Below are 26,782 nucleotides of genomic sequence, written 5' to 3' on the forward strand. Positions count from 1 at the left end.
GCTGGCATCTCAGATCATTTATTAAATGTCTACAACACCAACCTGGAGAGGGAGCTCTTCCCTTAACCTGCTGCACAGCAATGCAAGCCCCATCTGCTCCAGATATTCCAATACCCCAAGAGAATTACACCTTTACTGCACAGAGGTGAAGTGAAGCACCGAGGGCTGGATGAGCCACAGTGAAATGCAGAGTGAAAAAAATAGCAAGGAATGTAAAGCTCTGCTTGGGAAACTCTTAGAAAGCAGCAGTATCGCACATCCTGGTATAAAGTGTTTATTTGAGACTTCACAATTAACACAAAGTCTTCATGTCAATGCCTTTTTTTTTTTTTTCATACAGTCAATAAATTTATATTAATCCCTCCCCCATGCATGATTGCTGTTTATTAATCTAAGCCTTTTTATTTTCATCGTGAAAAAATAAAGCGTTTCCCCACCCTTTCACCTGTTCCCTGTACCAGACTGTGCTGCATTACAGAGGAGATGGAGAATGGCTATGCCTACTGCTGGGGGTGAAGTTACTCCATTATTTATTGATTTATTCTTTTTTTTAACAGAAAGTGTTAAATGAATCAATCACCCAAGAAAAATAAATATATCATAAAGAACCAGAAGCTCTGCAGTATCCCTTTCTTGCCACCCAGTTCAAGCACGTACCCTGCCCACAGCAACGCTGCTGCCTGCACGTACAGCTGGGAACTTACACTGGCAAAATCTCTTCCAAAGTACAGCCACAAGCCACAGGATGTATTTTAGATGCCAAATTTTTATACCTAGGCAAGAGAGATCCAGCTGGAAGCCAATTACCTGCATTCCACTGATGGGTTTTTACTCAAGAGCTACTCAACCTTGTGCTTTTCAGGAAGTATCGGCTAATCACACGCGTGGGCTCAGCCAGAGCCTGGCCTTGGGGAGAGGGGCAGGCAGTATGAAGGGTGTGCATGTTACTTATGGCAGTGGAAGCAAGTTCTTGTATCAATGTCTCTTGGATGTGCATCTCAAATTATGCTGCTCGGCTCGTCTCGCAGTACTTTTGGCACCAGCCTCGCAAATCAATTATTCAACTGCTCCCCTGCCTTTCGAGATCTTCCTTGGAAGAGGGCAGAGGGCAAGGAGGCTTTCTCAGAACACAGATGGTGTTGGGTAGGCCGTGAAGGACAAGCCCCATGTTTATGCTTTATTAAAGACTGTGCAAAAGGGAATACTGCATCAGAAACCGCAGACTATGTTTAATCAGTCCCAGCCGCTGCATCGGACACCCACTAACAACTGCTCCGATATTGGTTCGTTTGGCTACTTTTTGTTGGTTTCTTTCTTTTTTTTTTTACATAAATAATATAGACCGACAGTATAAACATTTCAGCAACCATTTCTAAAAGACCAGAGGAGCCCTTTTAGGAGCCAAGAAACAACTGCAGGATTCAAATTCCAAAAGTGTCTTTGGAGTCATCGAATCATCAGATTTACACGGCACCCAATGACAACAACATTCAGTCGAGCTCGATAGGACTGCTGTCTTCCTGACCATCTTCTGTGTCATCATCTTCCCCAGTTCCCATCAGACTGTTTAAAAGATTTCCTAGAATAAAATACAGAACAGTCAAAACCACTAGTTTTTTACATCTCAAAAAAATTTCAACTAATCTTCCATCCTGCTGCAGTACAGATTTCTGTAACAAAAAAACCCCAAGAGTTTTGAAGTAGAAGAGTCTCACCAAGACATTAGTAATCCCACACTGGTTTCCATTATGAATATTGATTTGGGAAGCTGTATACTCTTAGCTGTACACTGATACTGTTCCTTCTCTAAGAATACACTTGAAAAACCCAAAGTCACATATTTATGTGCTACAGTTGTGCCCTAAGAGGGGAGAAAAACCCAACTAAAAGAGGAAAAACACACCTCCAGCAGTGAAACTTTCAAGAAGCAGTTACAGTCTGCATCATGGCGTAAAAAAATTGTCTGAAACTCAGAGGCATCAATTTAAAGATGCCTGAATTGCTGAAAAGCAAATTACAGATGGTAAAAACATGATGTTCATGTTTTTCATCATGTTTTTGGGTCTCAGTGAATTGACTTTTGCACATAAAGCTTCCATTCACTTTACAAAGAAGCTTAGTTCTCAGGGAAAACATTAATTTTATGCTAATTTCATTCAAGAGCCAGGAAATGAGGGCTGAATTTCTCTATTCCATTTCAGTCCTTGTTGAAGGGCAGTATTAATTTCAGAACTTCCTCTTTGGACACATTCATGTTGTATCAGTACTGATTAGATCTCTACAAAGCTCCATATACTTGATTTAAGAAAAATCAGTCACTGAACTCTGAGGAAATTAAACTTTAACCAGTAAGATGCTTCTTTACATTAGGAAGCTATACCATAATGTCAGAAATTAACCATAAGAGTTTTTTTACTGCTTCTCCCCTTCTCAATGATGAAAAGTCTACAAGTTCCCCCAAACCACCTTCACATGCAACTCATTCATTTTGTCTTCTAGAGCAGGGGCTGTTCCTACAGGTTATGAAAAGAATTATAAATTGCTTAGAACAGATTATGTGTTTCCAACACAGGTGTTTTATCCAGGTCACTGATCAAAGGCTGGAGGTAGCTCCAAGCAGAGCTTACCTAGCAATCCCCCGTAGGACGAGGTCTGCTTGGGCGGAACTCCGAAGAAAAGCTGTCCTATTCTATCTAGGTACTGCAGGGACACAAGGTGAAAAAAAGGCAATTATTTCATTTACTATGGACAGAAGTCACCCAGGCAAGTAAATCACCAGCTCTTCTCTACAAAGCTGGAGACAATCAGCCATTATTTCACTCCTTGAGCGAGTTAAATCCTGTTTATGAGTAACTCACCTCATTATACATGGGGTCTCTTTTCAGTGAAGGTTGATACTGTTCACACAATACTGTAAATACTGTTAGTTTCCCTCTAGAAAGGAAACAACCAAAAATGTAATTTCAGTTAACAACTGAAAAGGAAACCAAGAAGGACATGACAGAAATCAGACTGTACCCATCAACTGCCAACAAGAGAAACCAGATGAAGTTTAGCAGTGGTTGCACAAAGGGTGGACCCTTCTCTATCGAAGGATGTTTCTGTGTATATGTTGTAAAAACAACTGAGGCGCTGGTCTTATTTTTTAGGCAGAGAAATCTGAAAAAGGAAAGAGAATGGGGCAAGTTAAAAACAAAGGGTAGAGAAATGGTTTCACCACAGAAAAAGGGAAGCCAAAATCACTTGTGTATAGAGGCCATGTCAGGCTTGAACTGATGGCAAAACAAAACTGTTAGAGATGGACATTTTTGGGGATGGTTTGGCCATCAGCTGAGGAAGGGGAAAATCACTACTAGAACACACTGTGCGATAGGCAGGTTGGGAGGGAAAACAGACATTAAATATTTATAGAATTAGTTCAACCAGGATCTAAGCAGATTGTATAGGATAGTTACTAAAAGAGAGCATCAATTTGCAAAATGTGGAAAGACTGGCTACTCTGTAATTCACATGAAACTGATATTGCATCTACTGGTCCAGGATTTACTATGCTGAGTTAAAAACTGAATTAAAGACCCATTCATCCCCAAACACATCTCCTTTTAGTATGTATCTGTCAGTATTTGTTGACTCTGTCATTTTATTCCACCTCAACATAATGTGGCATCAGGATCACTAATAGCTTGACACACATGCCTAAAAATCTCATAATAAAGCTGCACTTTGAGCTCCCAAACCATTTGTCCCCAACAGATCGATCCCTCAAACAGATCAAATCCTTGTTCAGGTCCAGTTAATTTAACTGGCAATCCCTGCAAGTCCCATTGGCCTGACAGGCCTTTATCTGGGACAAATGCTGTCAGCAGGCACTAGGAAGGCTGCTACAAGCCATGTCATTTTTGATGGCAGGCTGGCCTCTAATTCTGTACCCTCACATGTGCAAGGGCTTGGGGCTGTTTTGCCTCACTGACAGCAAGGAACTGCAATTATTTTCATTAGAGAATAAACTACTGTGCAAGAGGATTTAACACAGTATTTGACATATAAACCAGTAAATGATGCAGTAGAAGTACTGTATAAACACTGAAAAAATAATCTTTTAACTTCTCCACAGAGTTTCTTCCCATAAAATTGTTTGAGTCCTTCACATATTGGATTTCCATAAAGGATTTGCTATTGCTCAAAATCACAGCAATCTATAGCAACCAGCTATGGAAAGCAGGACAAATCTGACATGACAGCTCACTGCTGCCAAAAGAGAGACAAACTTGCTCTCACCTCCTCCCTCTCCCCCAACACCTACTCTCTTCCCTGACTCCCTGCCACACAGTCCTGTCTCCACCTCCTCCTCAGACTCCTCCATGAGCTGCCTTCCCTGCCTGAAGAAAGCCATCAGCTGATTGAACACTGTAAAATTGGCTTTGTCAACCTTCATTCTACATGAGCTCTGCAAAAGCACACAATAGCTTGCATTCCCACCTCCTACAAAATAAATGCCAAAAATGAGAGCCAGCAACAACTTTGTCAAGGCAAGAACTATCAAGCTGCAGCTCACAGACCAGGCTGACCATGACAAGCTGCCTCTTAGGACCTGAGTGAGAGCAAGTTCTGTGCTAAATACAGGGCCTGCTTGAGTCCAGTATTTGTAAGAACATATAGATAACCCCTAACTAGACCTAAAGTGGTGTTAATAAAGCTAAGAATTGTGCTTTCAGGGTTCAGGCAATTAATATAATTTCAGGACTTGATCTTAATACATTATTTTACTTTTTTTCTCCCCAGTCTGACAAATTTAACACATCAGTTTTCAGACAGTTTTCTCCCATTGCTCTGGCCAGTTTCACAGTTTCTGTGTGGTTAAATTAGATTGGTCCCACACACAATGTCATGTCAGCAGAATGCTTCAGAAGGAGTTGAACACCTACTGTAGTACTGCCTGAGCTACAAACATGTCCACCTCACTGCGGTAGCCGCGGGACGAGGAGTATTCCACCAGCATGTTTGCACAGCCCTCACCATCTGTCGAGTGCAAGAAGTGATACCGAGATTCACTATAGTTTTGCTCTAGAAAAAGAAAAAGGAAAAGGCTTTTAAGAGATCAGTTCAGTTAACTTGAACATAAAAATAAATTTATTAGGCTTGTAGTTTATTAGCTGGTAAAACAACAAGAGTTACAGGTGCGGTATATAAAGAAGATAGCTGGTAAAAAGTCTGTAAGCTACAGATAATTTATAAAGGGAGATGATAGTAAATTTTACTCTAAGTACATTTGAACAACTGCTATTAAATACAGTTTACTCAATTACAGCTACTGCTAGTTTGAACTTGGGTTGTATCATTTTGTCTAAGTGAATGCTGACACTTCATGTGCTATCACCAATGTCTGGGACAGGAATCAAGAAATTTCATATTAGACCAAGTGCACCAAGAAATCCAACAGCAGCTTCAGCATCCTTTTTTTATTCCCTATTTTTAGCTTAGCCCACTCTTGCTACCAAAACTAAAATCACTTTCATATGCTGAACAGAACAGCAATTATGCAGGAAAAATGGTGTAAGAAATGGCAAAGATTTGTTAGAACCTGAAGCAAAGGATTGTGTAAAATCACAGCAATGACAAAACTGGATATAACTGCTAATATTTTGAATTTGAGAGCATTGTTTTAAAAACCTGAGCCTTTTGTGATGAAACTCCAAAAGCTACAGAATAAGAAAATGTAGGCATCTTGCTCTTCAAGAGAACAGTGAGCTACAAAATGGGGACTTTTAGTTTCAGAATGCAACTGTTTCTTATCCTAATTGTAGCAGCCTCTGACTTGAATGCAGTGAGAAGAATCCTCCCTTTCTGGCTGGCAGCAGCCACCAGGCTAACACAAATCCCAGGAGAGCAGCTGGGGAATTGCCTATGGCACACGGAGAGGCTGCAGATTGACCATTATTGGGTCAGGGTTGTTACATGAAACCACTGTCATCATTGGCAGCTACTGAAAAATGTAAAATCAACAATCATCTTGCACAGTTATCCCTGAGAAACCACATTAAAAATGGCATGTATTCAACTGTTCTCAATCACCTTTGCTATGTTTTGAACACAAGACTGTAAATACTGGCTATCATCCACAAGTATAATAATTATTTAGAGCATTTTGTGTTTTTCTTACATCCCATCACAAGTGATAAAATGGCTCATAAATCAAAGGCAACAGCATTCATTTTGAAATAACCCTGTTGGCCAACTTCTCAAAAAGTACTTAATTACAGTCCAAAGACTGTTTTGGATGCCAGGTGATGTTTTTCAATCTTTGTCATGTTTATCCAGGACTAAAAACCAAAAATACTTGCCAACAGAACATCTTTGCTCCCCAGCAATTTTCCTCCTAATGACACAATCAAATTACCTCAATGTCTAAATTATCAACCTGCCTTTTACAGAGAGCCTCTCTGCAGTTGTGTTTTGGATTTTGCACTATTATAGAGCTATAGACCCATTTTTTTTCTTGTAACATTAAAAAGACATAAATGCAAAAATCAGCTAATAGCAGAACTCAATCAATCAATCAATCAATCAATCAATCAATCAATCATTTCCATCTCAGCTTCTTTAGATTATTCCCAAAGCAGATCTCTTATAACACCTTGTTTTCAACATTTTCAAAGGAAAACACAGAAAAGCCAGTTGATTTTTCTTACCTTTCCACAGGGTAATAGCTAGTAACTGGTGTAGTTTTGGATGTCCAAGTTTTCCTGATCCCCCACTGGACCATTTTAGTGCTCTGGATACAAAAGCCACTCTTTCAGGAGAATTTGGATCCATTAAACTAAACAATTTAGCCAAATTTTCTAGAAGAAACAATATTAAATAATATTTAGCATTAAGAAAAATAAGATGATCTGCTGCTTCTAATGCAGTTTTAAGATCCATCCTTAGGACAGGCAGCAGTGTTGGTTCCAAACATGCCCACAGAGTCATCAGGAACCCACAATTCTATAGCAAAGTTTCCCCCAGAGTTGGGAAGGCATCCAAAAAGGATTGCAACTTTCAAGACCATTAACAAATCACCGTGAAGGGAAAGCACAACTAAATGCCACCAAACCAAGAGCAGAGGTCAGCTCACCTAAAAGATCTTCTGCTACTTTTGCATCCGACTTCTCCAAAGACTCCAGAACCAGCATGGACAGATCAGCAGCACTGTTTTGCTACAAAACAGACACATACTGGCAGTGATGAATGTATCAGGGCACAAAAAGAAACATCAAGCAGAATTTTGGCAGCAGCAGGTTTAATGCTTTTATCAACAGCTAGGGCACAGTATCAAGTCTCAGCCTTCCTGATAAAAAAATTATAGTGATTTGATGGCATCAAAAGGAAGCCTCCAGGAAAGCAGAACACAGGCATTGTTTGGATGCTCACAAACACTACTGCTGCATGTTCCAGCTTGGCATAATCATTCTTCGTGGAGAAAGGCTCAGCAAAGAGATAAAACAAAAGATTACAAAGCAATTACCCCAAATATTTACTACGGGGAATTCACCATTCATTTCTCAAAATCTTGGGAGTAACAATTCCCTGCCCTCAAGCCACACACACAAAAGCAGTGACTTACCTGGTTATGACTGAAGAACAGTAAAGCCCCTGAATACATTAGTTCTCTTGCTTCTGCATGTTTTCCTTGCGACATATACCTGAAAAAAATAGCAAAGCCATGATAAAAATTACCACCAAGTTAGTTTTGTATGCTTAAAGTTACTTATATTTAAAGGATTAAAAGTTGGCTAAAATTTAAAATAATGACAACAAGAGATTTGTTTTGAAATCAGGTTAGTTTCAATAATGACGTAGTTTGAACTGCAAGTTGCAATTTTCTGTTCCAGACCTGATGGAATAATACAAAGAATATAAGAATGAAAATGGAGAGAGCTACAAATATGTTTGGGACTGGAACAAGAAAAGGGAATGAGCCCAAGACTTCAACTGAGCAAAATGTTCTGAGCTTCTACCAAAGCCATCCCAGTGAAACAACTTCTGGAATACCTCCAGGAGAGCTTGCTGACCTTTCCACTGGCCCAAGTCTCTCTGAGTCTCTCTGACCACAACAACTCTGCCAGGGGACATCAGCCTGTCCTGGCTCTCTGTGAACCAAAGGAGCTCATCCCTCATGGGTTTGAGAGCAAGACAAGCACAGCCAGCAAGATTCACCATGCAACACTTCAGAAGAAACAAAATATAATGCTTCAAAACACACCTTCCACTTTTCTCATAAGAGAAAAGTGGACTCACTTAACTCATAAGAGTTAATGAAGAAATAAGGAATTAAAGAATTTGCTCCCAGTGGTTACCTCAGGACCTCTTACCACAGAGCTGTGCCTGCAGCCTCTTGCACATCATCACTGCCAGTACTACAGCTCTTGGAGATCCCCAGCTTATAAACACAGCATTTCCCATAACAGCAGTTTAGGCGTGGCAGAGTTTCCAAACTCCATTTCTCTCAACTGCTACTCAAAAGGCCTGTGCTCTCAGTAGCTGATTTGTTCATATCACAGAGGTGTCAGCTCTACTCTGCTGGTCTGGCACCTGCACTTTGCTCTGTCCCCTGTGACACACTGGCTGGGCTGTGCCCCTGTCACCCCTTTCTGTTCCTGGGGCTCAGGGCAGCCCCTCAACCCCTGAAGGGCCCCTCAGGCTGCTCCAAAGCCCAAGAGGGCCCATGGGGTATCAGAGGGTGGTTCTGGGGTTGGTGGGACAGCAGGACAGCGTGGCCATGGGGTCACACCAACCAAAGGGACAACCAGAGCATCCCAAACCTCTTGTGCTGTGCCCCAGATTCCAGTCACACGTGTCCCCTACTGGTAACATCACACAGACAACAAACAAGAGAGGAAACACTCCTTCCATCCTGCTCATCAGCTCTGAGAAACACCAAGGTCTTTTACCCAAAACAGAGCTGAAATAATGGAAGGCACAATGGTAGTTTTGGAATAATTCTCAACAACTCAATCACCATGGTAAATGTGAGTCAAATGAATCCCCAGCTCCAATGTTTTTATAGTTGGGCTCCCTTCCAGGTTTGCTTCTAGGAGCTGGACTCAGCATGGATCCAATTCCACAAGTTCTACTGCCAGTAGATTCACAATGCTATGTGGAAGCTCCTAATCTGAGAATTATTACAGATGACACTAAAAGCTGCTGAAGACAATTTTACAAAGAGCTGGGGTTTTTCAAAGAACTTTTATCAGAAAACTTGTTTAATAAAAATAAATATTGATGACATTGCTCTAAATGGTATTTAAAACAAGAGAAATCCTGGAACACATTATTTACACCAGAAAAATGACCTACGAGTATCAGGGAAATAGAAATGGATGGAACAAGGATATTACACTTTGGGAGTGACCCAGTTACCACATGATGAAGAGAGAAGAGCTCAGCCAGCCTGGGGAGTAGCAAACAGCACCAGCTCAGGTGTGTCTGGGGGAGCTCAGGGTTAGGCAGGAACAGCAGTTTCCCACCTGCTCTGTGGATCACAGAGGGATAATAACTCTGCAGGAGGCAGGCTTATGGTAATCTTTCCTCCTCCACTTCTTCCCCTCCTCCACCCTAAAATACAGCTCAGTGCATGAAACTGAGTCAGGATTTCAAGTTCACCCTCTGACAGATGAGACAAATGTTTTACAGGCCTGTATGTTTAAAGGGAATAAGCACTGGCTAACCCAATCACAGTTCCAGAGTTCAGGTCACCCCAATCAGCATTAATGTGTCTATAAATAAAAATGCTGATTTTTATCACATTTTACAGAGGATTGACAAGACTACCCAGCCATGCAAATGTCACCCTTTCATTTAACTGAACACATCCTTTCACTTGTATTTAAAATGGAAAAGGCAGGATCTTTGATTCCAAATTAATTCAGGGAGGCTTCAGTATGTGAGTTAATACAGCCAGAAGATTGGAGAAGTGACCTCCTGAGCCAAGACTTCTCACACCACTGCAGACACCACTTCACATAATCCCTACTATAAAATAGGCCAGGCTTTGTCTTAAATTTAGATTTATTCTCAAATACAATTTAAGTCTTAAGGCCTGGATGGTGCCTGGCTGATCCCATCAGAGGGGTTATGGAAGAACAAACTGATTTAATGTGATGGTGCAGGGACACAGGGCAGGGCAGGGCAGGCTGGCTGATGTATGCTGGGAGCAGGATTATGCACCAAGGACTTTCCTCCCCACTTTCTTCCACGAATTCTATTTTTCTGTGCTTACTTATAGGCCTGTTCTCATCCTAACACAGATGAGGACTGAGAAAAAGGGACACAGGACAGGGAGAGTGGACCTCTCACTTCAAGAAAAACACTGAGAGGCTGGAATGTGTCCAGAGAAGGGCAGTGGAGCTGGGGAAGAATCAAGAGATTGAGTCTGATGACAACAGCTGAGGGAGCTGAGGGGACTGAGCCAGATGTGGCACTCAGTGCCACTGTCCAGCTGACAGGTGATGAAAGCCAAAAGTTGGGCCTGATGACATCAGAGGTCTTTTCCAACCTAATTGATTCTGTGAATCAATTTCCATTCTGTCCTCTCCCAGAATAATCACAAGTAAACAAAGCTGGGGGCAGCTGAGGAAGCCCCTAGAACAAACACCTTCTTCTGTGCTCCTGCAGGCAAGGGTCTCCATGTTAAAGTCTGATGAGGAAAGGGTGACCCCTGCAAGGTGCAGCAGACCTGAAAAATGAAGCCTAAAAATGCTTTGCAATAAAAACAATCTCCTTATGACAAAAGAGTTAGTAGTAGCACTTCTGAATAAAAGGCCTGCTCTACTCAGTCACTGTCACGTACACAAACACTACACCAAGTGGAATTTATTCCAAAAAGCTGCTCGGTGCAGGCGATTCCGGCCACCCTGAGAGCAGCCCCTTTCCGAGCACGGCTCCAGGGTGACCGTGCCGTGAAACAAAGTAACCCCGTGTCCCTGCTGAGCAACAACCAACCTCCAAACCCAGGAACCCTCCCGGCAGCCGCTGACACTCGCTCGGAGCGGGCAGAGCTGTGCGGGGCTCGGCTCCAGGACGGGCCCGGGGCACGGGGCGAGCCCGGACCGGAGCGCCGGGGGACACCCGGGGAGACACCTCCGGCCCATCCCGCTGACCCGGGGGCCTCACTCGGCCTGGCAGGAACGCGGGGCCGCCGAGCGGCGTTGGGGGACGGGGACCGAAACTGCGCTCTGCCCGTGACCTGCGGGCAGCGTGACGCAACAGCCCCGGCGCCTCACCGGACGGTGCCCGGGCCGGCGGGGCGCAGACCGGGCCGGGGTTGGCCTCCAAAGGCCGGCAAGCAGCGGCTGCCCGGCTGCCCCGCCGGCCCGAGCCGCGGACGGAGCCGCCGGGGCCGAGGGCGGTGACGCGGCCGAACCGGGCCGAGCCGAGCCAAGCCAAGCCAAGCCTGGGGCCGCCGCTCCCCGGCCCGGCCCGGGCCCCGCTTGGGCCGGCGCCGCGCGCCCGCCCCACCCCGCCCCCCCGCGAGCCAATCAGAGAGCGGGGCGCGGAGATGGACAGGCGCCGCAGCCAATGCGGAGCGGCCGTGGGCGCGGCGGGCGTCAGCGGAGCAGAGTGCGTGGGAAGGCTCTGGAAGGCCGGGCGGGGGAGGGGCGGCGCGGCGGGCCCGGCGCGGCCCTACCTGAAGAACAGCGTCCGGTACATCTGGTGGGCCTCGTAGTAGTCACCCTTCTCGACGCTGGCGCGCAGCTTGCCCTCCACGCGCTGCACGCCGCCGCGGTTCCTGCCGCCGCCGCCTTTCGCGGCTTCCTGCTCCGCCGCCATGATCGCCGCCGCCATCAGCGCGGAGGACGGGGAGGGGAGGCGGGAGCCAAGCGCATGCGCACGTAGCGCCGGCGCCCCGCTGCCCGGCTTCCGCCCGCTCGGACGGCGGCCCGCGAGGCTCAGCCCGCGCGGCTGCGCGCGGCGTCCCGAGCGGTAACGGCGGCTGAGAACGGCGTGAGGGGAACCCCGGGACTCGAGGCGGGCACGGCCAGGCCTGGAGCACCGACAGCGCAGGAAACCGCAGGATAACCTTAATAAAAATCAAGGAACGGCGGATGGAGCGCGGGCAAGCAGCCTGGCTGAGGAGTGGTGCGGCGCAGGGATCAGCCAAGGCTGAGGGCACAGGAGTTAAAGCAATTCCCCTCCCTCACACAGCTGGAAAGGATCCAGCACCCACCCAAAATGTGCTTTTTCCCCAGGCCCCACCAACCACACGCTGCTCCTGGTCCTGCCCCTCACAGCTTTATGCCCCTACCCCTTGTAAAAACCTCGGTGAAATCCCCCAACCCTGCCCCAGCTCGGAGCATTGGAATCACATTGCATTGGACTCTTTCTTCACTTATTTAAGCACCTGATAAAAAAAAAAAAAAAAAAAAAAAAAAACAGAAAAGAGGCTTTATTTCTTGTTTCAAGTATTACATGCACTTTCAAAAATTAAAACTCTTTATTTAAACATCTCAATAGCATCTTGTCAGTTTGGAGGCAGCAAAGAATAACACATTTTGAAAAGCATTTACAAAAATACATTGCACAAGTCCTATCTTGCTTTTTTAAAAATAAGTTAGTGTTATTCAAAATATTCCCCCCCCAGCTACCTAATTTCAATTTATACAGGATAATTCTAATTTTAAATATGTAACCTATAATATGAAAACACCTGTACATGTGTCATCTACTCCTCTGCGTAGGCCATAGGTTCTGTCTCTAGGTTGAGTGAAAAACAGTTCTTCACATGGAGACTTTGTATTTCAAACATTCGAGGACTGTTGTGCAACATACATAACTCAATTCAGAAAACCAGTCAGCAGGTCCATGTGTAACAGTTCTGTGTAACTACAAAATGCACTAGGAACAGCAAGATAAAAATTCTGCAAACGAGTGAATTTCAGGAATCTTTTCCAAAAAGGATCTTCAAAGCAGCAAGGCTAAGGGGGGCAACAAGCAGTTTCACCTTGTTCTATGTGAAAATGTTGTTTCCAAGAGCAACTCTACTCCTCTGGTACCCGACTAAGGCTTTGGGGAGGATCAGGAATGCCCGTGTTTGCACCAGCAGCGCTGAGCTCGAGTCCCTCTGGTAACTGTGACGCAGCGAGAATTGCTTCAGGCTTGTTTTCCACACTGAATTCTCACAGTACAAAAGGAGAATAACAATCAACCAGTCTAAGGAAATCTTGTCCCACTTTGGACAAAGTAAGGTAGTGCAGCTGCTGTACAGCAGTGTTTACTGAGCAATTCAGCAGGCTTATCAGCTCCGAGCCCATCAGTCAGTACATCAAGGTCGATGTGGGATTGACACTAAAAAAAGAACAAACTGGCCAAGTTGCCATGGTAAAAACCCTTAAAATAACTTTAAGTAACTGAAGTTATCCCTGACTTTTAGAGCAATTCACAGCCACAAATTACAGTAAAGCATTCTCAGTCGCTGGTGTTGAAACTGGTTTTGGTTGTGTTAGCTTTCCCTGACAGTAGTATTTATTATATTCAACATGTAGCAAAGAAGCCCTTTTGGATCCACCAAAAAGGTTACAACCAACTGTCAACTGAAGGACACCTTTAGCCACAGTCAGTGTTCAAAATGTACCACAGTTTTTGGCTTATGGTGCCAAGCTAGCAAAAGTATGCAGTTGAGTCCTGGATTAAAAAAGAACAGATTCCTAGTTGCAGAAAGTGTGGTTTATTCTTTTTAAAAAACCTATACATTCATTTGTAATAAAACGTGTGTCACCTGTTTGTCAGCTGGGCTTTATGAACCAGAGCTGTTTGCATGCATTATTTCTCTCAGCATGGACACAGAAATATGAAGCAAACTGGCAATTACAAGCTGAGCTTTAGAGTAAATTAAAATTGGGGTTTATACATTTCTGCTGACAGTCTTCTGCCTTTATCAGAGGATCAACAGTTCTGCAGTGTGCATCTTGCATCCTCGTCCTTTACAGATTCCAGTGTTGTAGGCTTCCCAGTATATACAGATTAGGAACAAAATGTACAAAGCAGCCACCCCCAGCTGTAGTGTGGATTATTGGGCAGGTTTCCCGTGCACTCTGAACCGATACAGGCAGGTGTACTCCACATGGCCCCAGTTAGAGAAAATCCTTAGCTCCACTATTTGGAATGCATCTTCATTTTTCTCCTGGACAAGGAAAAAGCAAACACACAAATCAGTGTCAGGGTTCTGGGATAAACATCTGCAACTGAAGCTTTCTTAGTTGTTAATGACTGTTGGTACTTGCAGGGACCTAAGCTATGCCTTGAGAATTTTCTGTTCCTTTGAGAACCTCCCTTGCCTTAAAATTATTTGAAAGTCTGAAGCAGCATGGAACAGACTCTCCCCATGTTTAGCAACTTTCCCCCATCTGTGTCCACATAGCAACTAACCTTCCTCCCCTCTCATCTATTCAGGCCATGGATTTGAGACACAAACCTCAGCTTCCACAGTACCCACATGAGAACAAGGCTTTTCCCTTCACTGCTCATTGCACACAAGTGTAGAAAATAAAAGTACTTTTCTCCTGACACTTTAAACCTTATAATTCAGACTTACCATCACTGGAAACATCTGCAGTGGTTCTCCATCTTGATCATAGACATACTCTCCTAGAAGCTTGCCTTCTTCTTGATATTCATCATCCAGACCCTGTAACAACAGCAGAAGGATTTTTGCTTCCATCAAATTTCCAATCAAATCCAAACCAGACGCATGCCTACACAGAGTATCAAGAGACAGCACTTGAAGGTCTATGAAGCCAGGATCAGAATGTTTCCCATGTAATTAAAAGTCCAAGCACAGCTGTGTATTCCAGTTTCCTGCCCTGTAAATAGCTGTGCTGTTTACATGTTTTCATGGTCAAACCCTTTAATTTTCATGGCTAAACCCTTATCACAGTGTACAATATAAACTGTTCAGGACAAACAGTGAGAGAACATCAAGGCTGAAGTCAAGATTCAGATGCTTACAGGCGACTGTTTAAGCATTTTGAAAAATGACAAAAAGTTCCCAGATATCATAGCTGCTCTCTGATATACCCTGTGGTCTGTTCTGTTCTGAAATCCTGCCTACACAACTGTGGTGCTGGGGAAAACGAACTAAAAAAATTATTTAAGGCACATCACAGTTAAGCTGCAGAGACAAAATGGGAGGGATAGTGGGTGGAGAGAGGAAGAATGGGAAGGAGGATGAAACAAAATGTATGAAAAAACTAGATCAAATAAAAAAATATCATCTCCCTCCATCAGTGTTTACTACTGTATAGAACAAGAGTAAATAGCTCATCCAAAATTAGGTGCAACACTTGTTATTTATAATCTCAAAGCTCACAAATAAAAGCAATTTTTAAGAGCAATGAGTGAAACAGTTTATCATCTAAGCTGTCCTTGCTCAAGTTACTCTCCTCCAAGGTACATAACACAAATATTCCGTGTTCAAACATCAACTCAAAATTAGAGACAGACTTACATATACTGCAAAATTCCTAGGAGCACTGGTGATATTTCCTGTTGGTGAAAGAGTTTTTGGTATGTGTTCCAAAGTAAAGGCAGTTGGATAGATCTTCATGGAAAGTCTCACCACAAGGTAGCCCTGGGATCCTTTGAAAGCCCAGCAGTTCCCTGGGTACATGTCCGGCTGCACACAAGGAAGGTGGAGAGAACAACATGGGACACAACAACAAAAACAATGTTGCAGTGTTTTCTTGTTTATTGCAATAAAGAGTTGTAATGAATTCTGAGTTCTTAGAGACAGTCTTAAACAGTAAGGTGCAGAAAGAATCTCCTTGGTGGAACTCTTCAGGAAGGCAGCAGACCCACCTGAGCTACCAGGGGTGTTTTGAAGACCTGGCCTGAGATGAGTTCTCAGCAGGAACCCTCCCAACCCCAGTGCAGCACCCAAGCCTCCTGTGACTCTCAGTTTTGCTAGACTAGGACTTAAGCTGTGCCCAGAGCCTGCCAGAGGAATCCCACTCTTAGAAACAGCTCCAAGTACCCGTGCCCCATTACAGAGATACACCCAGCACCCAAAGAGCCACCCAAACCACTCCACACAAAATAACATTGCTGCATTTGCTTCCTTGGCCTTTCATTACCTGAATCACCACTCTGGGAGACTGGGAGTAGTACCACAGAGGAATTCCAAAGAGGCTGATTAATGCTGTCTTGGTCTCATAGGTTTCAGAACAGCGAGTACTCAGAATGCTGCCACCTCAAAAAAGACAGATCAGGTTAGCAGAAATAGAAGTCTTCAAGAAGGAATGAGCAATTAACACAGATTTATATAAAGCTTAATGAATACCAGATAAAAATATTGTTAAGATCTAATAACTTTCTGTGGATGCAATGCTTCTATCACATACAATGCTATTTTAAGAACAGGTTAAAGGTTTTTAATTTCTTTCCTATCCAGTTTTAGATATATTGAGAACTATTCTATCCATGTCCATGCACACCTAGGCTGATGTACAGGCCTGTAAACACCATCACAGATTGCAATGATCTGATCATCAGGCAACACACAAAAATGCCCTACTAAGCTTTACTCTTCATTGTAATATTTCTAGTAAATACTACTAAGAGCATGAGTAGTAAAATGGTGTTTCCTCTACTATTTACCTCCAGATTCCAAGGCAAAATCCACCATCCCAGTCTTGTCTTGAGAGTAGAGTTTCAGTGCATTATTTACAATAATCTGTGCTTGCTAGAGGCGTACAACAGAATGGAAGAAAAATATTTTAATAGATCAAGCAATAAAATAATTGATCTTTACCTATCTGTGAAGGTGCAAGCATCTCTTTGAGATGCTGCACTTCATCACAAGTCCTTGAAAGCCTCTGTCAAGACAGAGGTGACTTTTAATGGACGTTGTCTGTCTTAAAATACAAGTTCATACTGCATCTTGACTGCTGGTTTGTTTTGTTTTTAAAATCTGCATTCCTTCTTCCCAAGACCCTGAGCTGCATTTCTTTGGTGTACTTGTTTCTTGGGAATTCAATTTTCAAGATAGCACACTTTAAAAAACCACAAATGTTGACAATAGGCAACAATCAATGGTGCAAGAATCCACTCAATAAAGCATTTTCTGCAGTTCTCCTCATTTCAGCTGATGTTCCTGACATCTCCTAAAATCATTAACATTTATGTTGACAGTCATGCTCCACAAAATGCCCATGAAAGAACTCTTTCCAGTTTTAGTTGAATTTTTGAGGCATTAAAGCTCACTCACCGCCTCTGTGATTCCAGAAATCCCTGCATTAGTCACAGCATTTGTAACTACTTCAGATGTTACTTTTTGGTTTGTTACAGACATATGGAGAGTAATATTTCTGAGGATCTGCAACTCAAGATCCCTCAGCACAGTCTGTAGATCACTTTTGCTCACAAAATTGGAGGTAAGCCACTGGAGAAGTGATTCAGGCAAGTCTTCTTGTTGATCACCAAAAAGCAATAGCTTGACAGATTCCTTGACCTGGGCATCTACCTAGTGGAAGCCATTAATAATTACAATTATTAGTTTTTATAAACATATATATATAAATATACAACAGGCCTTTATCACAAGTCTTTATTTAAGTTGATAATCCCATCTCAGTATTGTTGTATTGTATTTTGTTGGCTACATTCCAATCAGACCTTTTAAAAGGCTTCAAAAGAACTTAGGCAGGATTTTTTAGAAATAACTCTCAGATAACAAACTTAATTTGATTTTACATTAGTTTCTTTTCCATATTTCCATGGATTAGCAAAATACATCAACAAATACTGTGAAGAGAACTGCTGCTATGTCATAGCTTCCAATCAAACCCCTGCCATTGTAGAAAACAAGGAATAAACTCCTCCCTAGGAGTTTATGTTATGCACTAATGGAAAAATTCACAGTAACCCTACATACAACACTGTCATTCTTTAAGATTAATACTACCCCCATGTTACTGATTGCAGTGCATTTCAAGAAAATTAGTGAACAAAACCAATTAATATCAAATTTTACTGGGACAGAGAAGTTGCAGAACCTACTTTTTCATTAATGACATCCATTTTCTCACAACTTGTCTTCACATTTTCCCCAGATAACAGCTCTGATTTCATAGAAGCCAGCTCCAGTTCTAGCTTTTTAATTTTGGACATAAGTAGACTGTATTGATCATCATCTCTGACAAAAACAAGGAGTCAATTATTAGGAAAGAGTAGTTGGAATCATTCCATCAACTTCCAAAGGTGTGAGAATATACTTGTCTAATACAAAATGCTCTTCCAGTCCAATTGTTCACCACACACAGTGAACTTGCACTTGTAACACACTGTTACTTAAGGCATCCTTAGAATTAATATATTCAAAGCAAAGTATTTTGAAGTAATGGAAAAATTCAGCAGTGATGACTTCAGATTATCACCAGGCTGACAAGTTAATAACTCAAACATTTACAGATTTGGGGGAATTTAAGGGGTTCTGGCAAACCAGTCAAACCTTGTGTGAGTTTGCCACTGGTCAGAGTGAGTCTCAAGCTACCTCACTCAAACCAGAGTAACTCCAGAGGCAGTGCTGAGTTACAAACAGCAACTCATACATGACCAGTATAGATCAGTGTCCAGTGAATGCTATGGAAAAAGATCTCAACTATCATTCTAAAGCCATTTTACATTTAATTTTAATTTAAATGGCAATTCAGCAAATAAACAGAAAACCAAGAAACACCACAGTTGAAATCCAGTACAAGACAGAAGTGCTCTTGCTGACAGTACAACCCTGCAGGGTCAGTTAACTGACACAAGATAAGGATCACTGTCAGTTGGCATCAGGAGTGAAAAAGCAAAATGTATCTGAAAAGTGCTTATACCTCACTGATTTTGATTTGGCCAGGTCGAACTCCTTCTGGATGTCCTAAAAAACACAAAAGTTAAATTTTAACATATACAAAGAAATTCAAGTGAAAGAAAGGAGGATGAAGAATGTTATATGAAAGGAAATTTTAGCACCACCTGTATGGGACTGCAAACACAATTATGTTTGTTCCTCTGTATAACAAGGTTTCAGTCCAAACCTGCCTCAATGGTCAAGGGAATAATTTTTCAACTTTGGAACATAACCCTCTCCAAGAAAGGGGAACCAAAATACAAACAAGTTATGAGACTTAGGAAACTGTAATAGCCACAGTAAAGGAAATTGCTGTTTGGAACAGCAAATTTTAAAATAATCAGTATGTTTTATCAACAGGTTACAATTTGAACAAGTCAGCAAAGCTCACTGCCAATACCTTGGATTCAGCTGAGAGTTTTCTAAGAAGTTCTTCCAGCGTCTGGATGCGCAACTCATGCTCTTTGTGTAAAGCCAGGAAATCAGTCTTAAAAAATAGAAGAAAAAGGGGGTGTATTTGTTTTGGAGTACAAATACCATAATTGATATTTTTTGCAAAGTGCACTTTTCATTCCATTCTGTGAACGTTTAAATGATTTATCCTGCAGACAGTGTTAGAAATTACAGAATCTGTAATAAATATAGAAGTCTGATTTAGCTGCAGTAGGGGTTATATACAGGGAAGTTTATCACAAAATCCCTGCTTTGTCACTAGTCCTTCCTATAGTCTTCTTTATCTGTATAAAAACAGGATAAATCCAGCAGCTTTTCAGCAATGTAGGTCTCTACTTTAGGCCACCTGTCTGGAATTAATCCTTTGTCACCAATAACAAAGGAGGAACAAATGCCCACAACTACTCCCTGGCCCTTACTACCTATTGGTTGTTTGTAGAGCAGAAAAAGAATCCTCCAGTCAAATCACTCACAATCTGCATTTATATAACAGAACAATCTGTATAAGGAAACATCAATAACTGTCTTACCTTTTCCTCCAATTTCATATCTTTAAGATATTGACTCACAACGTTTTTTATTAAATTCAAGGTTTCACTTCTGTCACTCATTGTGGCAACCTGATCTTGAAGATTCTGGAGCAGGCTCATCACTTTGCTGTATTCTTTGTTTCGGTCATGGCATCTGTCAGACATGAAGGCCATTTGCTTTTCCAGCTCACTTATACGACCAAAGTCAAAGATATTTATGGTATCCTAAAATATAAAGATAATGCTTTAATGTATAAAAATCAACTTATCTACATTACTCTTGTGCAACAAGTAATTATTGCAAAATATTGAAGACATGAGAGTTAAGAGAACTTTAAAGATATGCAAGTTCTTCCCTAGACTGTTCTCCCTTACCTTTGGAGATTGCACAGAATGAAAAGAGTCATCTTGTGGTTCAGGAACATGAACAGAATCTTCTGTTCTCTGTATTATGCCAATTCTTGTCCAGTTCAATGGAGGTAATAAGGAAATGAAGCCATCAAGCCCCCAGAACCACCAACCTAGAACAGAAACAAAAAGCTATATAAATACACATAAATAAATGCTGCTCTTTATCTCCATGGAAAATATGTTGCATGATTCACTTACTACATATCACATTGCATAAGAGCTAATAAAAATTGGAAGAAACTTCCATGGAAATAAAATAGCATTTCACAAGATTACACTTATTTTGGTAATATCTTAGTGGGAAGTAGCAGCATTTTCTACACAGGGTAAATTCTTTCTTTGTCCACCCTTATACAGAGGACTTTGAATCTCCACTGTAATTTTCCAAGAAGCTTCATCTTCTCCACAAAATAGCTGCAAGTTTTTAAAACTCACAAAGACATGAAACTGCTTTTCAGAAATGGCCCAGCACTTCTGGTAAATACTTCAATTTGTTTCATTTCAGTTGACAGCTGGCTGAACACTGTCTACTAACCACTCTAAAGTCAGCTGTATCTTAAGCAACTAAAGCAGGGTCTAGAGCAAAGGAAAGACTTTGGATGACTTGGTAAAAACTTAAGCACATTTCTATGGAGGCTGACAAAGCAATCAGTACCCAGCCTACTCTTTCATTGCTACCCCTATGAAAGGAGATAAAGAAAAAAGGACTTCAGTGCATTTATTTATTCAGCCACTCTTTCTAAAGAGCTCTATGCAATTAAATCAAGGATATTGCTTTTGTGTCAAGGGGAGACATTGCTGACTTGTAGTACCCTGGAAGCCTGAATTACTGCCCTGTTCACAAACAAACTTGCTCTTTTGCAGTTCTGCATCTTCTTCATAAATCAATTCAAAATGCTATTTTGGAGCAGCTGTAGTACACACACTGATTTTGATTAAAAGTGAACAATTGACATACCTAGCAGAAACAGGAGTGGGATAAGAAACAGTAACCACCTGTAGTTCTTTGGAAGGCATCTAGAGAAAGAGAGCACAGTTTACAAGAACGAACACATTTACCATGATTAATTGATTGATATTATAACTGAGTAAATAACTTGCTCACAAAACAATTATTTCAAAGGATACACACCTTCTTACAAGAAACACCTTGAGCAAAGACATCAGAGTAACAAGTTGATACCACCCAGTTCTAAGCAACCTGAACATTCCAGAAGCTGCCCTCCCTGGAAGACAAAAGGTGGGAGTGTGAAATGTAATTACTGCAGCACTTGTTCAAAGAAACCAAGCAGAGGGACATGCAGCTGTGGCCAACAAAGCTTTGCAGAGTGGAGAAATACATGAATAAGGCAATGCATGCAGCTTACTGACATCTAGATACCACAAGTATGACAGCATTGTAACAACAGCTACTCAACAAGGTCAACAGCCATGCAAAGAGATTAAATGCTCTTTTGTTATGGCAATGCTACCTCACTGAAAATTCAGTATTAATGTCTGAACACAAGTTATCACACACTGGAGGCCTCAGAATGCTCCAGGAAACACACAGATTAGCAGCAGCAGTTTTTGGTAAGAGGAATACCAATATAGCAATTGACTGCCAAACCAAACACACCCCATTATTGACACCCCATATTCACACACTCATTCCCTCTGGTTAGTCTCCTGTAATGCCTGTGAACAGGAACACACCCTCTCATTAAGCACATTTTGGTCAATAAAGCAGCACATGCATCTCAAGACACAAAAGCTACAGCACAAGCACAGCTGAATTAGTGTAAGCCCCTGCAGTCCCCTGATTTTCAAAAGGAGCAGGCAATGCACACACACACAGAGATTGGAACAGTAACCTGGAGAGAGAATGGCCAGCCAAAGTAGAGACAACACCTTCTGCGACACGAGCCAGCCCGCGGCTCCCGCTGCTCGCAGCCCGTGAAGCACAAAGTAACCTGGTTATAACAAATGAACTCCATGTGGTCACACACACAAAGGAGCTGCAGCTTCCCTTCAGTACAGTGAAACAGGCTCAGCCCCTGCCCATCACAGGTTCTGCAGAATTTTAAACTGTACCTTTCAGTAATCTCAAATTGGTTCTTCACTACTCTAAAGCAAAGCAAGCCACTAGTAAATATGAGGTCAAGTAAAACCAAGAGAGTTTAGAAACTGAATTCTCATGGACAGAGATAAACAGGCTGAACACCACCTGTGCAGTTAGAATATTACTTTTCCAAAATCAAAGCTTACATTTTGTAACATGTTTATCTAACAATGCCATGCAAAGTGTAGCAGAGAGAATAGCAAGAGTACTACCACAAAAACAAGCTTTAAGCACATCATTACTTTAAAAGCATCTTATTTGTTCAAAATTATACATCAAGTTCATTATCTGGGTTACTGTGCAGCAGTGAGAACAATTAAAAATTTAAAATTCCAGTGATGTCTAAGAAATATTGATAAACAATAGAAAGTATTCCCACTTAAAAGCTGCAAGCAGTAAATTGACATTAAGCTGAGTGTTCAGTAGGATAGTTCTGTATCTCCTTAAGAGAACAAAACTACCACCAATCTCCCCATCCAATGCACTGAAATAAAATGCTGTAACTTAAAGCCTGCTGAGGCCAACAAATACTATGTCCAAGACTAGGACCAATCTTTCTACAGAACAAACTACACCATATATGTTTAGAAAATAAACCTACATTCTTAGATTAGCAAATATGCCTGGGTTAATCTGAGGGATTATAGATATACCAACCCAATGTTTTGCAAATCATTTAGGTGACTGAAGTGTCTCAAATAATTTTCCTTTGCTGAATAAAGAGCATTCAACAGATCCTTGATGTCATTCAAGCTAGGGAACACTCATCTCACAGGGTAGATTCTATCCCTATATAAGATTCCTGTAAAAATTGACTATCACTAGAACAAAAATAAAATATTAAAACCCCTTTATTCAAATAATCTGCATACCAGTATCTCATACCTTACTTTCATTTAAAGTCAGCTTTTCAACCTAGCAAGCATACAGATCTCCCAAAGTGCAATGAATTAATCTGACTTGTTCCTTCTAACATACGAGGTGCACATTACCCTACACCTTGTTTTCACTAACAGGTAAGCAGCCTGCCAAGCTTGTACAAAAGCCAAAATCAGAGCAAGAATTCAGACAGAAGAGGTGTTAAGGAAGTTAGTTGTCTAGGCACTTTACATTTCTACCCTACTTTGATAGATGAAGAAAGGAAAAAAAGCCCAAACACAAAACGTGTGGTTAACATTGTGAGATTGCGATGCAAAATAAAAGCAAACAAAAATATCCAAGTCAACCTGCAGAAGAAAAGGTGTGCCCAATGGTCCTTGCTACCCTTTTAGCCCATGAGGACTGCATGTGGTCTGTGGTGTACATTTCAAGATGTTTCTTCCCTTTACAGTCATCACCTGTTGGTTGTGGTAACAGTTGATTAATGGGATGAAGCCAGGATGAAGTCAAGATTTGTTACAAGATAGACTTAAACAAGTCTATCTCACATCATCAGTTATCAACCCAAAAACTGCCAAGCAAACATCAGGGAAGGAAACTTTCAGAGGAAATACTACAGTGCACCAGGGGATCACCATCCCCCCACATTTAAGTTGCAAACCAAACATTTACTTTGTAGCTCCCACAGTGTCAGGGGCTGTGCGCTGCTACTATTACAGCAACAAGAGCCCAGGACTGAGACTGCATCAATCTCTGTACTTACATATTGACTCCTCATTCACACCAAGGTGATGATCTTCTCTGTAGAACTCCTTTACATTCATGCTTCCACAGTAGTCTGAGTGAGCTGCAACACATCCAAAAAGCACACACAGATTCTGATTATCAAATTCAAAGCCTTTCATAGACACAGATTTTAGCTAAACTGGCTTGGTTCACTATTAAAGTCAGATTACTCTAAGGAAACCTGGCAAATGATTGAGGAAGAAGCCTACTCTGTGTAATCTTGTTCCTTCTTTAAATATCAAGGGACCTCTTAGTTCCAAAAAAAATCCTTCTACTTCTTTTCAGAGAGCAAAGTTTGTAAAAAAAACAAAAAACCAACAAACAACCCCTCATCAAGTAAGTCCCTGTTCCCAACATTCCATCAAATGGGTCAGCCATTCATTACATATTTGTGCTGATTTTAACAAACTTGTGACAAGAAAGAGAGAGAAAGCATTAGGAATTATAAGGCTCTGAGCAGAGAGGAGGAGAGCAAAGTTCTACTCACATGCAAAAATCAGTTCCCTTCTGCCTATGGCAATTTAACTTCACTTGTAGAGCAGGTATTATAGAAGAGAAAGCACCAAAGAAGAAATGAATATTTTCAGGGAAAACAAGATGTGCTCTAAAGTAGTGCAGAGTGATGAGAGCAGTCTGAGTTTTGCAAGACAGATCTAAACAAGCTTTAAGTGCACAGCAGGTTTAAGGGTGATAAGAGAGAATGAAAGACATTGAAAAGTTAGAATTTGATATTATCACCACAGTTTTAAAAAATCAACTTAAGTTTCTAGATTGAAAAATTACTCTCTACCACTTCCTAATGAAATCAACATGTGGATCTCATACAAGGGAATCTTGATACTTTCAAAACAGGAAAGGTATGAAAAGTGTAGCACAAGTGAAATAAAAACTGAGAAAGACAGGAGCCAGTCAAAAGACCATAGAAGAAGAACACCATAGTGCCAAAGATGAAGACCAGAAGAAAAAAAAACCCAATACACACATTCTGTCTTTGTCTGCAGACCAAGGAAGACAACTGAAAAGGTACCTTTATATTCATAACCCAGCTTCAGCAAAACCATTTGAAAGAGTTGCACTAATAGTGATGCAAAAGATGTTGCAGTATTTTTGACCAATCGCAGAATCTTACTCATGTAGAAATATGTTCCTCCTATTGAAAAAAACAGTGTGAATACAAATTATTCATCCATAGAAATATGTACTTCTGTTCTCTGGTCACCATTAGCTTGTGTAAGAGTGAGGGCAAAGCAGGGAAAGCCTTTAGCCAGGAGTATGACACTTCAGAAAGTGTGGTTTGAAAAGTCTGGGTGTATTTGATATTGCATGAAAGCTTTTGTAAGAATTACACACCCTGGATAATGACTTCAAGGCAAAATGTGGAACTTCAGCAAGAACAGCTTTGCTTAGTGAGAGTGCAGCCCTCTAAAGAGCAATGAATTCTTTGCTTATGGAACTCAGGATTCCTCAGTGAGGTGAACTGCTGCTCCTGATTTTGGGGTCACAGTTCCAAAGAGACACTACAGGGTTATTCTGGATTTGAAGGAGTGAGGACTGCTCACCATCTTCCCTGTTGTAACATCAGAGGAAGTTCCTACAGAGGTCTGCCTGAAGTGCTAGAGACACACCCTTCTCCAGAGCCAAAATCCACCACTGCCACCGTCCTGGGCTCTGTCACATCCCAAAACCCTGCCATGACTGTGTGCTTTTCCCCACCCATACAACCCCAAAGTTTGACTCAAACTCCTAGATTAAAGTTCAGAGGAATGTACAAAGATGAGGAAAACTCTCGTGTGAATGCAAACTCAGAAGTACAGAAAGAGTTTCCATGCAGTGCCACTTTAAGTAGTTGACTGTTCAAGTCAAAAGAACTCCACCCTGTGCTACACACTAACTAAAAAGAAATATTTAAGTATTTGAAGTCATATCACATAGCTCAAACAGACTAATTCCTTTTTCTTGTACTGAAAACAAACTTCATTCAAGACTTAACAAACCCACAAAACTCCACAACTGGCTCCTTTCTAATTCAAGGTCATTAAGGAAAGAAATCCTGTGTGGTAACTGAGGACTACCAGTAATCAGGAAACTCCAGGTGCAAGAGGCAGGCAGACATGGGCAAAACAATGAGGAAAACAATCTACTGAATGGAGATTGTCTTGGAAAGGCAGAATCTCACTTATATAGACTCAGTTTTTCAAGCTTTAGGAATGCAGTCTCTAGAGTGACTATTTGGAATCAGTTTTTCCCTCTGGAGTTCAATTTTCTCATGTATTTGAGGTTTAGCTTTTAGAAACACTATAAAAAGCTCCAAGGTTAAAAGAGGAGGAAAAAAGGAAGCAGAAAGTAGAAAGCCCTTTCAGAGACTCCCTTGATAACACAAGCACTGCAAAGTAACAATTCTGCTCAACCTTGAAAGTTCAAATCACATGAGGGATAAAAAATTGTAAACCAAAAAGCACAGGAAGTTTGTATCTTAGAAACCACGACCAAATATTTCACAGGCAGAGCCACACAGATCTGATGTCAGATTAGGAGACTTACAATCAGCGCTGACTGGCCAAATAATTTTATAACTTAAGGGCAAAGCATTTGAATTTTGTAATTGTTTGATTTTGTAACTGTTTGATTGCTACAGCAGCACTGAAAATCAGTAGATTATTATATATCAGAATCTGACAAGTACATATAATTTCAACTGATACAGAAAAAGGTATTTCAAATAAAAGCTGATCTCTAGAATTCGGTTATTGGCAA

General features: G+C 41.6%; 2 protein-coding genes across 11 annotated transcripts in view; both read right to left on the bottom strand.

The window, feature by feature from the left end:
• Positions 1-258: 258 nt before the first annotated feature.
• On the bottom strand, positions 259-11,856 carry GET4 (guided entry of tail-anchored proteins factor 4). 2 transcript variants are annotated; one of them, XM_059484341.1, is made up of 9 exons: positions 11,666-11,856; positions 7,604-7,682; positions 7,115-7,196; positions 6,690-6,839; positions 4,926-5,064; positions 3,019-3,159; positions 2,859-2,934; positions 2,628-2,700; positions 259-1,579 (listed from the first exon to the last, which is right to left on the bottom strand). In XM_059484341.1, the coding sequence occupies exons 1-9, from the start codon at positions 11,821-11,823 to the stop codon at positions 1,491-1,493; spliced, it is 987 nt and encodes a 328-aa protein (XP_059340324.1). In that variant the 5' UTR covers positions 11,824-11,856; the 3' UTR covers positions 259-1,490. The 2 variants fall into 2 exon arrangements, with proteins under 2 accessions (XP_059340324.1, XP_059340325.1); XM_059484342.1 differs by lacking the exon at positions 11,666-11,856 and adding an exon at positions 10,981-11,414.
• A 545-nt stretch (positions 11,857-12,401) lies between these two features.
• The window catches only part of SUN1 (Sad1 and UNC84 domain containing 1), a 32,857-nt gene continuing 18,476 nt past the window's right edge, over positions 12,402-26,782 (bottom strand). For 7 of the 9 annotated variants that reach the window (XM_059484558.1, XM_059484560.1, XM_059484563.1 and 4 more), the window contains 17 exons: positions 25,056-25,178; positions 24,006-24,089; positions 23,590-23,700; positions 22,116-22,214; positions 21,395-21,488; positions 21,221-21,279; positions 20,227-20,372; positions 19,852-20,076; positions 19,269-19,355; positions 18,852-18,895; positions 18,027-18,166; positions 17,240-17,490; positions 16,630-16,714; positions 16,107-16,222; positions 15,482-15,649; positions 14,570-14,662; positions 12,402-14,158 (listed from right to left, as the gene is read on the bottom strand). In XM_059484558.1, the coding sequence (XP_059340541.1) occupies positions 14,045-14,158; positions 14,570-14,662; positions 15,482-15,649; positions 16,107-16,222; positions 16,630-16,714; positions 17,240-17,490; positions 18,027-18,166; positions 18,852-18,895; positions 19,269-19,355; positions 19,852-20,076; positions 20,227-20,372; positions 21,221-21,279; positions 21,395-21,488; positions 22,116-22,214; positions 23,590-23,700; positions 24,006-24,089; positions 25,056-25,178 (2,039 nt within the window). In that variant the 3' untranslated portion in view covers positions 12,402-14,044. The remainder of the gene's footprint in view (positions 14,159-14,569; positions 14,663-15,481; positions 15,650-16,106; positions 16,223-16,629; positions 16,715-17,239; positions 17,491-18,026; positions 18,167-18,851; positions 18,896-19,268; positions 19,356-19,851; positions 20,077-20,226; positions 20,373-21,220; positions 21,280-21,394; positions 21,489-22,115; positions 22,215-23,589; positions 23,701-24,005; positions 24,090-25,055; positions 25,179-26,782) is intronic. The other 2 variants (XM_059484562.1, XM_059484561.1) reach the window with 2 other exon arrangements.

This window comes from Ammospiza nelsoni, chromosome 17 (assembly GCF_027579445.1).
Source record: "Ammospiza nelsoni isolate bAmmNel1 chromosome 17, bAmmNel1.pri, whole genome shotgun sequence".
In the NCBI taxonomy this organism is placed as follows: Eukaryota; Metazoa; Chordata; class Aves; order Passeriformes; family Passerellidae; genus Ammospiza; species Ammospiza nelsoni.

Bases quoted from the DNA above. Each gene is read 5' to 3' on its own strand.
- GET4 (XM_059484341.1), bottom strand. From the start codon at position 11,823: ATGGCGGCGGCGATCATGGCGGCGGAGCAGGAAGCCGCGAAAGGCGGC. The intron at 7,683-11,665 runs GTAGGGCCGCGC...TATTTTTTTCAG, and splicing joins TACCGGACGCTGTTCTTCAG to GTATATGTCGCAAGGAAAAC. The intron at 1,580-2,627 runs GTAAGCTCTGCT...ATTTTATTCTAG, and splicing joins GTCCTACGGGGGATTGCTAG to GAAATCTTTTAAACAGTCTG.